Source organism: Callithrix jacchus, chromosome 5, assembly GCF_049354715.1.
Source record: "Callithrix jacchus isolate 240 chromosome 5, calJac240_pri, whole genome shotgun sequence".
Taxonomy (NCBI): Eukaryota; Metazoa; Chordata; class Mammalia; order Primates; family Cebidae; genus Callithrix; species Callithrix jacchus.
This window is the reverse complement of record NC_133506.1, coordinates 39,013,910-39,028,149: the sequence shown is the minus strand read 5'-3', so window position 1 is coordinate 39,028,149 and position 14,240 is coordinate 39,013,910. Positions and strand designations below refer to the sequence as shown.

Below are 14,240 nucleotides of genomic sequence, written 5' to 3'. Positions count from 1 at the left end.
CCAACATGCCTAGCTTATTTTTTTTGTATTTTTAGTAGAGACGGGGTTTCACCATGTTGACTAGGATGGTCTTCGATCTCTTGACCTCATGATCCACCCGCCTCGGCCTCCCAAAGTGCTGTGATTACAGGTGTGAGCCACTGCGCCTGGCTCCTTTTTGTTTTTAAAAAAAGTGAGTCTCACTGTCACCCAGGCTGAAGTGTAGTGGTGCACTCAGCTCACTGCAGCCTCTGCCTCCCGGGGTCAAGTGATTCTCCTGCCTCAGCCTCCCAAGTAGTTGGGACTACAGGTGTGTGCCACTATGCCTGGCTAATTTTTTGTATTTTTTTTTTGAGACGGAGTTTCACTGTTGTTACCCAGACTGGAGTGCAATGGCAGGATCTTGGCTCACTGCAACCTCCACCTTCTGGGTTCAAGCAATTCTCCTGCCTCAGCTTCCCGAGTATCTGGGACTACAGGCGTGCACCACCATGCCCAGCTAATTTTTGTATTTTTAGTAAAGACAGGGTTTCACCTTGTTGACCAGGATGGTCTCAATCTCTTGACCTCATGATCTACCCGCCTTGGCCTCCCAAAGTGCTGGAATTATAGGCGTGAGCCACCGTGCCCAGCCAATTTTTGTATTTTTAGTAGAGATGGGGTTTCACCATGTTGGCCAGGCTGGTCTCAAACTCCCCACCTCAAGTGATCCGCCTGCCTTGGCCTCCCAAAGTGCTGGGATTACAGGCATGAGCTGCCACTCCTGGCCACTTTTGTATCCTTTTGAACCAGTCTAGAAAGCTGTACCATATCTACAGCAAGCTTGAGAGTTATTTATGTCTTTGATAAAAGACTCAAATCCAGAACTGGAGTTGAAAAAAAAATTCAATGAAAGACTGTTTCATAGGGTATAAAAAGACAGATGCAACCATATATTTAATTTTAAAAAATGGAATCTATCTTACATAAGGATTTTGTGAAAAATCTTATACCTATCTGTGTATTACAGAGATGGATAGGCCTTCCACAGCTCATTGAGGAAAGAGTATATAAACAATTTTGATAAGGAGTTGAAGAACAATTTGAAAATAGTTTACAAAGAGAATCAAGAGGCAGAAAAAGCTTCAAGAGGCATGGAGGTCTTCAGAAATTGCTCTGGAATGCTGTTTCACTTGTATCAATGTTATGTTCCTGGATAAGAGAATAAGACACAGAATTTCAGTATTTCAGTACAAAGCCTGAAATGTAAACTCTTCAGTGCTTTGGACTTTAGAGATTCTGAATCTTCATTAATTAGGACACATAGGTAATATCTAGCTTTAGGGCTGAATCCAACCCAAAGATCAAATTTTCACTACGAGGGCAGAGCTTGTGACCACTGTACACCACCCATCATGATGAGTAACAGAGTTGAAAGCACTAGTGCAAAGTACATTGGCCTTGGGTGCCTGTCCAACCACGCCACCAGGGTAAGTATTACTGGGAACCTACCCAACCTCTCATCCCATCATTCTCTGCACTAAGCAGCCACATTAATACCCTCATCTCTGGGTTCCCTTCGTGGATGGCACTTAGAGTATGATAATTGCCCATACACTCCTGTCTCCCATTACACAGAGCTCTGAGAGGGTTAGCAAAGACTGCACTCATTTTGTTCACTGCTATGGCTCCAGCCTCTACCACTATGCTAGAGGTGGAGAGTAAAACACTGCCAAATGAGAATCTGGCAGAGCCAGCTTCCTTCTAGGAGAGGCTGAGAACCTAACTGGTCTTTCCACTCAGCGTCTAAAATCCTACGCTTATATTTTGCCTGCTTACATTAAAAAACAAAATACTCGGCCGGGCGCGGTGGCTCAAGCCTGTAATCCCAGCACTTTGGGAGGCCGAGGCGGGTGGATCCCAAGGTCAAGATATCGAGACCATCCTGGTCAACATGGTGAAACCCCGTCTCTACTAAAGATACAAAAAATTAGCTGGGCATGGTGGCGTGTGCCTGTAATCCCAGCTACTCAGGAGGCTGAGGCTGGAGAATTGCCTGAACCCAGGAGGCGGAGGTTGCGGTGAGCCGAGATCGCGCCATTGCACTCCAGCCTGGGTAACAAGAGTGAAACTCTGTCTCAAAAAAAAAAAACAAACAAAATACTCAGCGGGGTGTGATGGTTCACGCCTGTAATCCCAACACTCTGGCGGGTGGATTACCTGAGGTCAGGAGTTCAGGACCAGCCTGGCCAACATGGTGAAACTCTGTCTCTACTAAAAATTAAAAAAAAGCCAGGCGTGGTCATGGGCATGTGTAATCCCAGCTACTCATGAGGCTGAGACAGGAGAATTGCTTGAACCTGGGAGGTGGAAGTTGCAGTGAGCCAAGATTGCGCCACTGCACTCCAGCCTGAGTGACGAGAGAAATTCTGTCTCAAAACAAAAAACCAAAACTTTTTTTTGCAGCAAAAGTGACACAGTCACTATAGAAATTTTAATAAAGAAGGAAAATAAAAATCAAACACTATATATCTTTTTTTTTTTAAAAAGATAGGGTCTGTGTCACCCAGGATGGAGTGCAGTGGCATGATTACAGCTCCTCAGTGATCCTCCCGCTTCAGTCTGCCAAATACCTGGGACTACAGGTGTGTGCCACTATGCCAAGCTAATTTTTCCGGTTTTGTAGAGATGGGCTTTCACTTTTGTTGCCCATGCTCAGCTTCTAAATCAGGAGTGTCTGACCTTTTGGCTTCCCTGGGCTACACTGGAAGAATTATCTTGATTCATACATAAAATATACTAACGATAGCTGATGAGCAATAAATAAATAAATAAATCCCCCCCCCCCCAAAATTGGATGTCAAAATAAATAAATCTTTTTTTTTTTTTGAGACGGAGTTTTGCTGTTGTTACCCAGACTGGAGTGCAATGGCATGATCTCGGCTCACCGCAACCTCCGCCTCCTGGGTTCAAGCAATTCTCCTGCCTCAGCCTCCCGAGTAGCTGGGACTACAGGCGCACGCCACCATGCCCAGCTAATTTTTAGTAGGGCCGGGGTTTCACCTTGTTGACCAGGATGGTCTCGATCTCTTGACCTCGTGATCCACCTGCCTTGGCCTCCCAAAGTGCTGGGATTATAGGCATGAGCCACCGCGCCCGGCCAAAAATAAATAAATCTTATAATTTTTTTTTTTTTTTTGAGACAGAGTCTTGTTCTGTCACCCAGGCTAGAGTGCAGCGCTGTGACCTTGGCTCACTGCAACTTCTACCTCCCAAGCAGCTGGGACTACAGGCATGCGCTACTACGTCTGACCATGCCTAGGTAATTTTTTTTCTTTTTTCTTTTTTTTTTTTTTGAGACAGAGTCTCACTCTGTCACCCAGGCTGGAGTGCAGTGGTGCAATCCTAGCTCACTGCAACCTCTGCCTCTGGGGTTCAAGCTATTCTCCTGTCTCAGCCTCCCGAGAAGTTGGGATTGTAGGCCTGCACCACCATATCTGGGTAATTTTTGTTTTTTTGTTTTTTTTTGTGTCGGAGTTTCACTTTTGTTGCCAAAGCTGGAGTGCAATGGCACAATCTTAGCTCACCGCAACCTCCGCCTCCTGGGTTCAAACAATTCTCTTACCTCAGCCTCCCAAGTAGCTGGGATTACAGGTATGTGCCATCACACCCAGCTAATTTTGTATTTTTAGTAGCAATGGGTTTCTCCATGTTGGTCAGGCTGGTCTCAAACTCCCAACCTCGGGTGATCCGCCCACCTCAGTGTCCCAGAGTGCTGGGATTACAGATGTGAGCCACCGCACCCAGCCAATTTTTGTATTTTTAGTAGAGATGGGGTTTCGCCACATTGGCCAGGATGGTTTTGAACTCCTCACCTCAAGCGATCCATCCACCTTGGCCTCCAAAAGTGCTGGGATTAAGGGCATCAGCCACACACCTGGCCTCTACCCCTGGCTAAATTTTGCATTTCTTGTAGGGCTGCAACCTCCCACCTCAGCATCCCAAGTAGCTGGAACCACAGGTGCACAGCACCACACCTGGCTAATTTTTGTTTTTTTTTGAGATCGAGTTTTGTTCTTGTTGCCCAGGCGAAGTGCAATGGTGCGATCTCGGCTCACTGCAACCTCCGTCTTCTGGGTTCAAGGGATTCCCTTGCCTCAGCCTCCCGAGTAGCTGGGATTACAGGCATGGACCACCATACACAGCTAATTTTGTATTTTTAGTAGAGATGGGGTTTCTCCATGTTGGTCTGGCTGGTCTTGAACTCCCAACCTCGGGTGATCCACCCGCCTTGGCCTCCCAAAGTGCTGGGATTACAGGTGTGAGCCACCGTGCCTGCCATTTTGTTTTTTTTTTTGAGATGGAGTCTCGCTCTGTTGCCCACGCTAGAGTGGTGGGATCTCGGCTCACTGAAACCTCCACCTTCCAGATTCAAGCAATTCTTTGCCCCAGCCTCCCAAGTAGCTGGGATTACAGACACACGCCAACATGCCCAGCCAATTTTTTGTATTTTAAGTAGAGACCGGGTTTTACTATGCTGGCCAAACTGGTCTCTAACTCCTGACCTCATGATCTGCCCGCCTCGGCCTCCCAAAATGCTGGGATTACAGGCATTAGCCACCATGCCCGGCTGAGATGGAGTCTCATTCTGTTGCCCAGGCTGAAATGCAATGGTACAATCTTGGCTCACTGCAACCTCTCCCTCCTGGGTTCAAGTGATTATCTTGCCTCAGCCTTCGGAGTAGCTTACAGGCATGTGCCACCACGCTGGGCTAATTTGTATTTTTAGTTTAGAAGGGGTTTCTCCATGTTGGTCAGGCTGGTCTCGAACTCCCGACCTCAGGTGATCCACCTGCCTTGGCCTCCCAAAGTTCTGGGATTACAGAAGTGGGCCACCACACTTGGTCTGCAGTTACCATTTTCTAGCATCCTATGTTACTCACTTATGTTTATTGCTTATTGTCTATATCTTCCAGCTAGTATATAGGTTCCGTAAGTACAGGGATTATTGTCTGTTTTGTTCACTTAATAGACAATAAATACTTGTGGGCTGAATCAACATAATAAAACATGACAAGCACAGTTCATGGATGATACCAGTACTGGAGGGGCTCCCACTACACTGTGCCTTCTAAGCTCTGTACCTGGTTCAATTTCTTGAACTCCACTACTTGGAAGAAGATGTGCTCAAGGATATGTTTGGCATCTTGTTGGTCCTTTGGGAGTTTACTGGTTACTCCAAGAATGTCACCACACTTCCTGACATAGAATTCCAAGTCTTCTTCGGTACCTAAAACAGTTGGGGTAGTAGTTAGATTAACTCTTAACTTCTGCCCTTCCCAAAGTACAGACTTAGTGTATTTCAGATATGTCCTATTATGTTTCCACATTTCCTTTTTTTTAAAAAAAAGATGGGGCTTCACCATGTTGGCCAGGCTGGTCTTGAACTCCTGACCTCTGGTGATCCACCCACCTCGGCCTCCCAAACTACTAGGATTACAGGCATGAGCCACCACGCCTGGCCATGTTTCCAGATTTCCTAAGATCACTCACCTTTTCCTAAAATAATGTGACTATAGGGTTTCAACACTGGAAAAGTCTAGAGCTCTCCAATGTGCTGCTTTTATAAATTAGGACAGAAGTCTGACACTCCTAATCAGAATAACACTGGACTGGTACTGGCTTTCCTATTCCTCAGATCTAGTATTCCTACATTATAAAGAACAGGTGCAATAGTAGGAAATAAAATTATCATTCCCTGAATGCAACAAAGATCAGTATGAGAAAAGCATATAGGTAATTAAAAATACCATTTACTAAAACAGTATTGTATGGCCAGGCGCCATGGCTCACGAGGTGAGGAGTTTGAGACTAGCCTGCCAGCATGATGAAACACCATCTATACTAAAAATACAAAAAAATTAGCCAGGCATGGTGGTGCACACCTGTAATCCCAACTACTCGTGAGGCTGAGGTAGGAGAATTGCTTGACCCCAGAAGGTGGGGGTTACAATGAGCTGAGATCATGCCACTGTAATCCAGCTTGGGCGAGAGAGCAAGACTCTGTCTCAAAACAAAACAAAACAAAAAAACCCCAACAATATTATAGAAAGAAAATTAAAGAAAAAAAAATAACCTAGAATTCTACCAACAACATAGCTCTGTGAAGCCATCCTCTGGAGCCCTGCGTATAGGATGGACAGCCATTACTGCCCTTCTCACACTATAATTTCTTTCTTCCTTTTTTTTTTTTGAGACAGAGTTTCACTCTTTTTTTGGGGAGGACGGAATTTTGCTCGTTACCTAGGCTGGAGAGCAGTGGCACAATCTCAGTTCATCACAACCTCCGCCTCCTGGGTTCAAGCAGTTCTCCTGCCTCAGCCTCCTGAGGAGCTGGGACTACAGGCTCACGCCACCATGCCCAGCTAATCTTTGTATTTTTAGTAGAGACGGAGTTTCACCATGTTGACCAGGATGGTCTCAATCTCTTGACCTCGTGATCCACCTGCCTTAGCCTACCAAAGTGCTGGGATTACAGGCTTGAGCCACCATGCCTGGCCTTTTTTGTACTTTTAATAGAGATGGGGTTTCACCATGTTGGCCAGGATGGTCTCGATCTCTTGACCTCATGATCTGCCCAACTCGGCCTCCCAATGTGCTGGTATTACAGGCGTGAGCCACCATGCCTGGCCTCTTTCTTTTTTTTTTTCGAGACAAGGTTTGGCTCTATTACCCAGACTGGAGTGCAGTGGCATGATTTCAGCTCACTGCAACCTTTGCTACCCAGGCTCAAACCATCCTCCCACCTTAGCCTCCCAAGTAGCTGGGACTACAGGTGCGCACCTCCACGCTTGGCTGATTTTTTGTATTTGAGATGGGGTTTCACCATGTCGCCCAGGCTGGTCTTGAACTCACAAGCTCCAGCAATCTGCCAGCTTTGGCCTCCCAAAATGCTGGGATTATAGATGTGAGCCAGTACCAAGCCAGGCTGTAATTTATTGATTCTCCCTCTGATTTGCATTTAAAAAGTTATGATAGAAATGCATGGCTTTCTTTCTTTTTTTTTTTGAGACAGAGTCTCACTCTGTTACCCAGGCTGGAGTGCAGTGGTACAATCTTGGCTCACTGCAACCTAGTCTCACTCTGTCACCCAGGCTGGAGTGCAGTGGTGCAACCTTGGCTTACTGCAACCTCTGCCTCCCGGGTTCAAACAATTCTCCCGCCTCAGCCTCCTGCGTAGCTGGGATTATAGGTGCCCACCACCATGCCTGGCTAATTTTTGTATTTTTAGTAGAGATGGGGTTTCACCATGTTGGTCAGGCTAGTCTTGAATCCTGACCTCATGATCCACCCGCCTCGGTCTCCCAAAGTGCTGGGATTACAGGCTTGAGCCACCGTGCCCGGCTTTTTTTTTTTTTTTAAAGACGGAGTTTCGCTCTTGTTACCCAGGCTGGAGTGCAATGGTGCAATCTCGGCTCACCGCAACCTCCGCCTCCTGGGTTCAGGCAATTCTCCTGCCTCAGCCTCCTGAGTAGCTGGGATTACAGGCACACGCCACCATGCCCAGCTAATTTTTTTGTATTTTTAGTAGAGATGGGGTTTCACCATGTTGACCAGGATGGTCTCGATTTCTTGACCTCGTGATCCACCTGCCTTGGCCTCCCAAAAGTGCTTGGATTACAGGCATGAGCCACCGCGCCTGGCCCGAAATGTATGTTTTTTACTAAGACACTCAAACCCACAGCTGTAACAATCTTTCATTCTAGTTCTATTGCTACCAACTACCTAAAATTACTGCTATGTGTAATTCTGTGTGTAAATGCAAGTTTTCGCAAAAATGGGATCAAACTATAATAGTTTGGTAAGTTGCCTTCATCATTTAATGATGTATTATGGACATTCCATGTCAAAGTTTATGCCCTACATTTTTTTTCTTTTCTTTTTTGAGACAGGGTCTCACTCTGTCTGCCAGGCTGGAGTGCAGTAGTGCAATCTTAGCTCACCGCAGCCTTGACTTCGTAGGCTCAAGCAATCCTCTCACCTAGGCCTCCTAAGTAGCTGGTACTACAGGAGTAAGCCACCATGTCTAGCTAATTTTGTTTATTTTTCTATAACGAAGAGGTCTCACTGTGTTGCCCAGGCTGGTCTCAAGTGATCCTCTTGCCTCTGCCTCCTAAAGTGCTGGGATTATAGGTGGGAGAGCCATTGCACCCAGCCTACATTTTTTTTTTAACAGATATATAATATTCTCCTTTGTTTCTATTTATTTATTTTTCAGAAACAGGGTATCCCTCTGTCACCCAGGCTAGAGTGCAATGGTGTATCATACCTCATTCCAGCCTCCAACTCTTGGGCCCAAGTGATCCTCCCGCCTCCGCCTCAGCCTTAATAGAGACAGGGTTTCACCATGTTGACCAGGATGGTCTTGATCTCTTGATCTTGTGATCCACCCGCCTCAGCCTCCGAAAATGCTGGGATTACAGGCGTGAGCCACCACACCCGGCCGCAATTTTTTTTTTTTCTTTAGAGACGAGGTCTCTCTATGTGACCCAGGCTTATTTCAAACTCTTTTTAACCAATATCCCTACTGACGGATAAACCATTAGGCTGTTCTCAATTTTTTGAATGCTACAATTAACATCTACAGAGCTGTTTCATCTTTGTTTTGCATTTCTACAAGTATTTCTGTAGGACAGTTGCTAGAAACAGAAATGCCAAGTCAGAGCTTCTGCTTCTTCACCATTCTGTGATTCCTCCTGAACAAATTACTATGTCTTGCTTATTTTTGACTGCCCAGCGCCTGCCATGCCTGGCACAAAATACAGATGTAGTAAAGGTCTTTGTTTGCACTGAACAATTTCCATTTTGCTTACTTCTTTCTGGGCTTTGGGCATATTCAGATGTTGCCAACATAGCTGGTATCCTCTTGTACATGCAGTATGTATTTTTTCTTTTTTTTAAGATGGAGTGTTGCTCTTGTTGCCCAGGCTGGAGTGCAATGGTGTGATCTCAGCTCACGGCAACCTCCCACTCCTGGGTTCAAGCAATTCTTCTGCCTCAGCCTCCCAAGTAGCTAGGATTACAGGAATGCACCACCACGCCCAGCTAACTTTGTATTTTTAGTGGAGACAGGGTTTCTCCATGTTGGGCAGGCTGGTCTGAAACTCCCCACCTCAAGCGATCTGCCCGTCTCGGCCTCCTAAAACGCTGGGATTACTGGCGTGAGCCACCGTGCCCAGTCCTGGGGCCTCATTTCTTCATCCACATGTTAAGGTGGGCACACTTGGCTCTCTCTCAGATCCTGTCCAATTTGAAATCTCTATGATTCTTTGGGCCCTGATTCAATTTCCTTATTTAGGTGCTCCTATGACCACTGACTGAGTTTTGCTAAGTGGCAGCCAGTCAACATTAATTCTATGGTCTCTCAATAGGTCAGAACTAAGAACTTACAGGGATCAAAGCTGAGACCTCTGGCTTTCTACTTGGCACCATGTTCTAATTCGCTGAGCTAAATGGCCTTGAGAAGAACAACCAACATTATTTACATGACAAATAAGAATTTTAAGTTTATACTCCTATTCATATTTTGTTTTCCCTAAACAAACTCTAAGCTTTCTCTCATAGCAACTGTCAGAAATTCACGATCAAATAAAATTCATGGCCGGGCACGGTGGCTCACGCCTATAATCCCAGCACTTTGGGAGGCCGAGGTGGGTGGGTCATGAGGTCAAGAGATCGAGACCATCCTGGTCAACAAGGTGAAGTCCCATCCCTACTAAAAATACAAAAATTAGGTGGGCATGGTGGTGCGCGCCTGTAGTCCCAGCTACTCAGGAGGCTGAGGCAGGGGAATTGCTTGAACCCAGGAGGCAGAGGTTGTGGTGAGCCGAGATCGCGCCATTCCACTCCAGTCTGGGTAACAACAGCAAAACTCCGTCTCAATAAATAAATAAATAAATAAAATTCATAAGAGAAAACAAAGTTTAAAAGTTGGCCAAACTTACACTTATTGGTAATCTGAGCAAGCCGTGCCTTCTCAGAGGAGAACGTTTCATCTAAGTCAAATAGCTCCAGAGGAAGTGGTGGTAACTCCCGGAAACTGGGAGGAAAAACCTAAAAGGAAATAAAGTCGTCATTCAGAAATGAGCGGGATAATGCAAAGGACATAAAGTCTCTTAAGAAAGAGCTTGTCCAAAGTCATAACTAACAATGATGAGACACAAGGAGAATAAGGAAGTCCACACCCTTAATTCCTCAGCTGGGAACCACACCATGTGGAAATCACTACAGAAAACTAACTCAGTTCTTCCCTGAGGATGAAACACCCAAAATCCCATCACCTCATCTACCCTCACCCATCAGACCCCTATCAAGAAAGATTACCAGCCCTGTGTAAACAACCAAGTGGAACCAGTTCTAATCACCACTAAACTGACCAAGCTGACATACCAATGCCAATTAACTTAGCACAATGACACAAAGCTTGAGACTTAGGTTTGTGTTCAACATTTGATTGTACAATTTGTTTTTCATTTAATCCTAAGTATTTAGGGATGGAAGTTATTTGGAGAAGCAGATGCAGATTAGTGTAGAAAGTATTGAACTTGGGAGTCAGATTTTGCAGGTATGAACCAATGGTATGCAGGTAAATGTTTAACTACTGACTTTCAAAACAAAATTGAAGCCCTGCTTTGTAGCATTTGCCATTTTTTTGTAATGTAAATCTTCCCAGTATGGCCAATTTCAAGCTACCAAGGAAGATCAAGCCAACTGACTCAACATTTCAGAATGCGGTGAGGCAGGGCAATTTTATTTATTTATTTTTATTTTTTATTTTTTTGAGACGGAGTTTCGCTCTTGTTACCCAGGCTGGAGTGCAATGGCGCGATCTCGGCTCACCGCAACCTCCGCCTCCTGGGTTCAGGCAACTCTCCTGCCTCAGCCTCCCGAGTAACTGGGATTACAGGCACGCACCACCATGCCCAGCTAATTTTTTGTATTTTTAGTAGAGACGGGGTTTCACCATGTTGACCAGGATGGTCTCGATCTCTTTACCTCGTGATCCACCCGCCTCGGCCTCCCAAAGTGCTGGGATTACAGGCTTGAGCCACCGCACCCGGCCCCGGCAGGGCAATTTTAAAGGCAAGTTGAGTGAATGTTGGACTGAAATGTTTAAAAATAACCTGTTTACATATATAACCAACCATAACTATCCCCTGGGCTGCGAGAATTATTCTATGAATCAGGGACTTACACCTGGAAAGGCAGTATACAAAGTTTTCTTCCTTATTATCCAAGAAATCTCATATATGCCCTCCAACCCCATAAGATGGGAATAGGAAATGTTTAACAGACAGAAGGCTCTACACCACTGATTCCTCAATTTGGAAGCACACCACATGGAAGTCCCTATAGAAGACTAACAAATTTGGTGTCCATGCATGTTTAGAGGCAGAGCACTATGACTTCACGAGGAATGCCACAAATGTCACATAGAAGGGTCTACAGTGAGGGCCTGCTGACAAGATAAGAGCAACAGTGGGGCTCTGCAGTGGGATCCCCCAGGCACACCTACTCACCGCAGCCTGAAGGGTTGGCAGTGGCGTCTCAAACTGAGGCTGGATGAGCTGGAGCGGTTCATGTTTCACATTTAGCTGCTCGTAAGCCCTGTGTTCATAATCAAACAAAAAAGCAAGGATCAACAAGACACCATAGCACAGCATGTCTAACTGACCATACTGTGTTGTTCTCCTTTTAGAAATACCACTGGACCCAGCATCCCATTACTGGGTATATACCCAAAGGAATATAAATCATTCTGTTATAAAGACATATGCACACATATGTTCACTGCAGCACGATGCACAATAGCAAAGACATGGAATCAATCGAAATGCCCATCAATGATAGACTGAATAAAGAAAATGTGGTACATATACACCATGGAGTACTATGCAGTCATAAAAAAGAATGAAATTGGGGGCCAGGCGCGGTGGCTCATGTCTGTAATCCCAGCACTTTGGGAGGCCGAGGTGGGTGGATCATGAGGTCAGGAGTTAGAAACTATCCTGGCCAACATGTTGAAACCCTGTCTCTACTAAAAATACAAAAACATTAGCTGGGCGTGACACACGCCTGTAGTCCCAGCTACTCAGGAGGCTGAGGGAGAATTGCTTGAAGCCAGAAGGCAGAGATTGCAGTGAGCCAGGATCTCACCACTGCAGTACAGCCTGGGTGACAGTATGAGATTACATCTCAAAAAAAAAAAAAAGAATGACATTGGCCAGGCATGGTGGCTCTTGCCTGTAATCCTAGCACTTTGGGAGGCTGAGATGGGTGTTCACCTGTGGTCAAGAGTTCTAGAGCAGCCTGGTCAACATGGTAAAACCTCATCCCTACTAAAAATACAAAAATTGGCTGGGCATGGTGGCGGGTGCCTGTAATCCCAGCTACTGGGGAGGCTGAGGCAAGAGAATCCCTTGAACCCAGGAGACAGAGGTCTCAGTGAGCCGAGATCACTCCATTGCACTCCAGCCTGGGCAACAAAGCAAAAATGCTGTCTCAAAAAAAAAATGAGATTATGTTCTTTGCCAGGGACATGGATGGAGCTAGAGGCAATTATCCTTAGCAAACTAACAGAAAACCAAATACCATATATCCTTATAAGTGGGAGCTAAATGATGAGAACACACAGACACATAGAGAACACACACAGGTGATGAAATAATCTGTGTCACCACCCCATGACACAAGTTTACCTATGTAACAAACCTGTACTTGTACCCCAAACTTAGAAGTTAAAACAAGGCCGGGCGCGGTGGCTCAAGCCTGTAATCCCAGCACTTTGGGAGGCCGAGGCGGGTGGATCACGAGGTAAAGAGATCGAGACCATCCTGGTCAACATGGTGAAACCCCGTCTCTACTAAAGATACAAAAAATTAGCTGGGCATGGTGGCGTATCCCTGTAATCCCAGCTACTCAGGAGGCTGAGGCAGGAGAATTGCCTGAACCCAGGAGGCGGAGGTTGCGGTGAGCCGAGATCGCGCCATTGCACTCCAGCCTGGATAACAAAACCAAACTCCGTCTCAAAAAACAAAACAAAACAAAAAAAAAAAAAAAAAAGAAGTTAAAACAATCTCATAAATTATCAGTTACTTAACTCTCTAAATAGAATATGCATTCTTTTTTTTTTTTTTTGAGATGGAGTTTCGCTCTTGTTACCCAGGCTGGAGTGCAATGGCACGATCTCGGCTCACCGCACCCTCCGCCTCCTGGGTTCAGGCAATTTTCCTGCCTCAGCCTCCTGAGTAGCTGGGATTACAGGCACATGCCACCATGCCCAGCTAATTTTTTGTATTTTTAGTAGAGACGGGGTTTCACCATGTTGACCAGGATGGTCTCGATCTGCCGACCTCGTGATCCACCCGCCTCGGCCTTCCAAAGTGCTGGGATTACAGGCTTGAGCCACTGCGCCCGGCTAGAATATGCATTCTAACATACAGATTACATAGTTAAATTTGTTTTCATATTAGATCAGAAAATGTTAATGTATTTCAATGAAGTATCTTTTTTTTTTTGAGATGGAGTCTCTCTGTCCCCCAGGCTGAAGTGGTGCGATCTCAGCTCACTGCAACCTCCATCTCCTGGGTTCAAGCAATTCTCCTGCCTCAGCCTCTCAAGTAGTTGGGACTACAGGCACATACCACCATGCCCAGCTAATTTTTCGTATTTTTAGTAGAGATGGGTTTCACTGTGTTAGCCAGGTCGGTCTCGATCGCTTGACCTTGTGATCTTCCTGCCTCGGCCTCTCAAAGTGCTGGGATTACAGGTGTAAGCCACTGCATTTGGCCTCAATGAAATATTTTAATGGAATTTAATTTCCTGGTAGTTAGTCTAGTTTCTGTCTGTTTCAGATACCCATGTAGATATGTAGTGTTTCACTTTCTTTGGTGACTGCTTGAAATTTTGACTTTTTTTCTTTGATTTAGTGTAAAGGGTTGAGATATCCCCTTCCAACAATAGTAATAATAATACGTATAAAAAAAATTTAAAATACCTATATTAATTCCAGCTTTGAAATTTGAATTTATTCTTCCCATCTCACTCATATGCATCAATATGTTTAAAGTATTATGTGCTTTATTTTTTAATTTTTTTTATTTTTTTCATTTATTCACAAAAACCACAATATAAACTTTTTTTTTTTTTTAGATAAATTTTCACTCTGTTACCCAGGCTGGAGTGCAGTGGTACAATCATAGCCCAGTTTAATCTTGAATTGC

At 45.2% G+C, this 14,240-nt stretch overlaps 1 protein-coding gene across 7 annotated transcripts in view; it reads right to left on the bottom strand.

The window, feature by feature from the left end:
- Positions 1 to 883: 883 nt before the first annotated feature.
- IFT52 (intraflagellar transport 52) overlaps positions 884 to 14,240 on the bottom strand; it is a 52,551-nt gene continuing 39,194 nt past the window's right edge. For all 7 annotated transcript variants that reach the window (XM_078371718.1, XM_054255387.2, XM_035298653.3 and 4 more), the window contains 4 exons: positions 11,538 to 11,625; positions 9,963 to 10,071; positions 5,103 to 5,248; positions 884 to 1,170 (listed from right to left, as the gene is read on the bottom strand). In XM_078371718.1, coding sequence (XP_078227844.1) covers positions 1,123 to 1,170; positions 5,103 to 5,248; positions 9,963 to 10,071; positions 11,538 to 11,625 — 391 coding nt within the window. In that variant the 3' untranslated portion in view covers positions 884 to 1,122. The remainder of the gene's footprint in view (positions 1,171 to 5,102; positions 5,249 to 9,962; positions 10,072 to 11,537; positions 11,626 to 14,240) is intronic.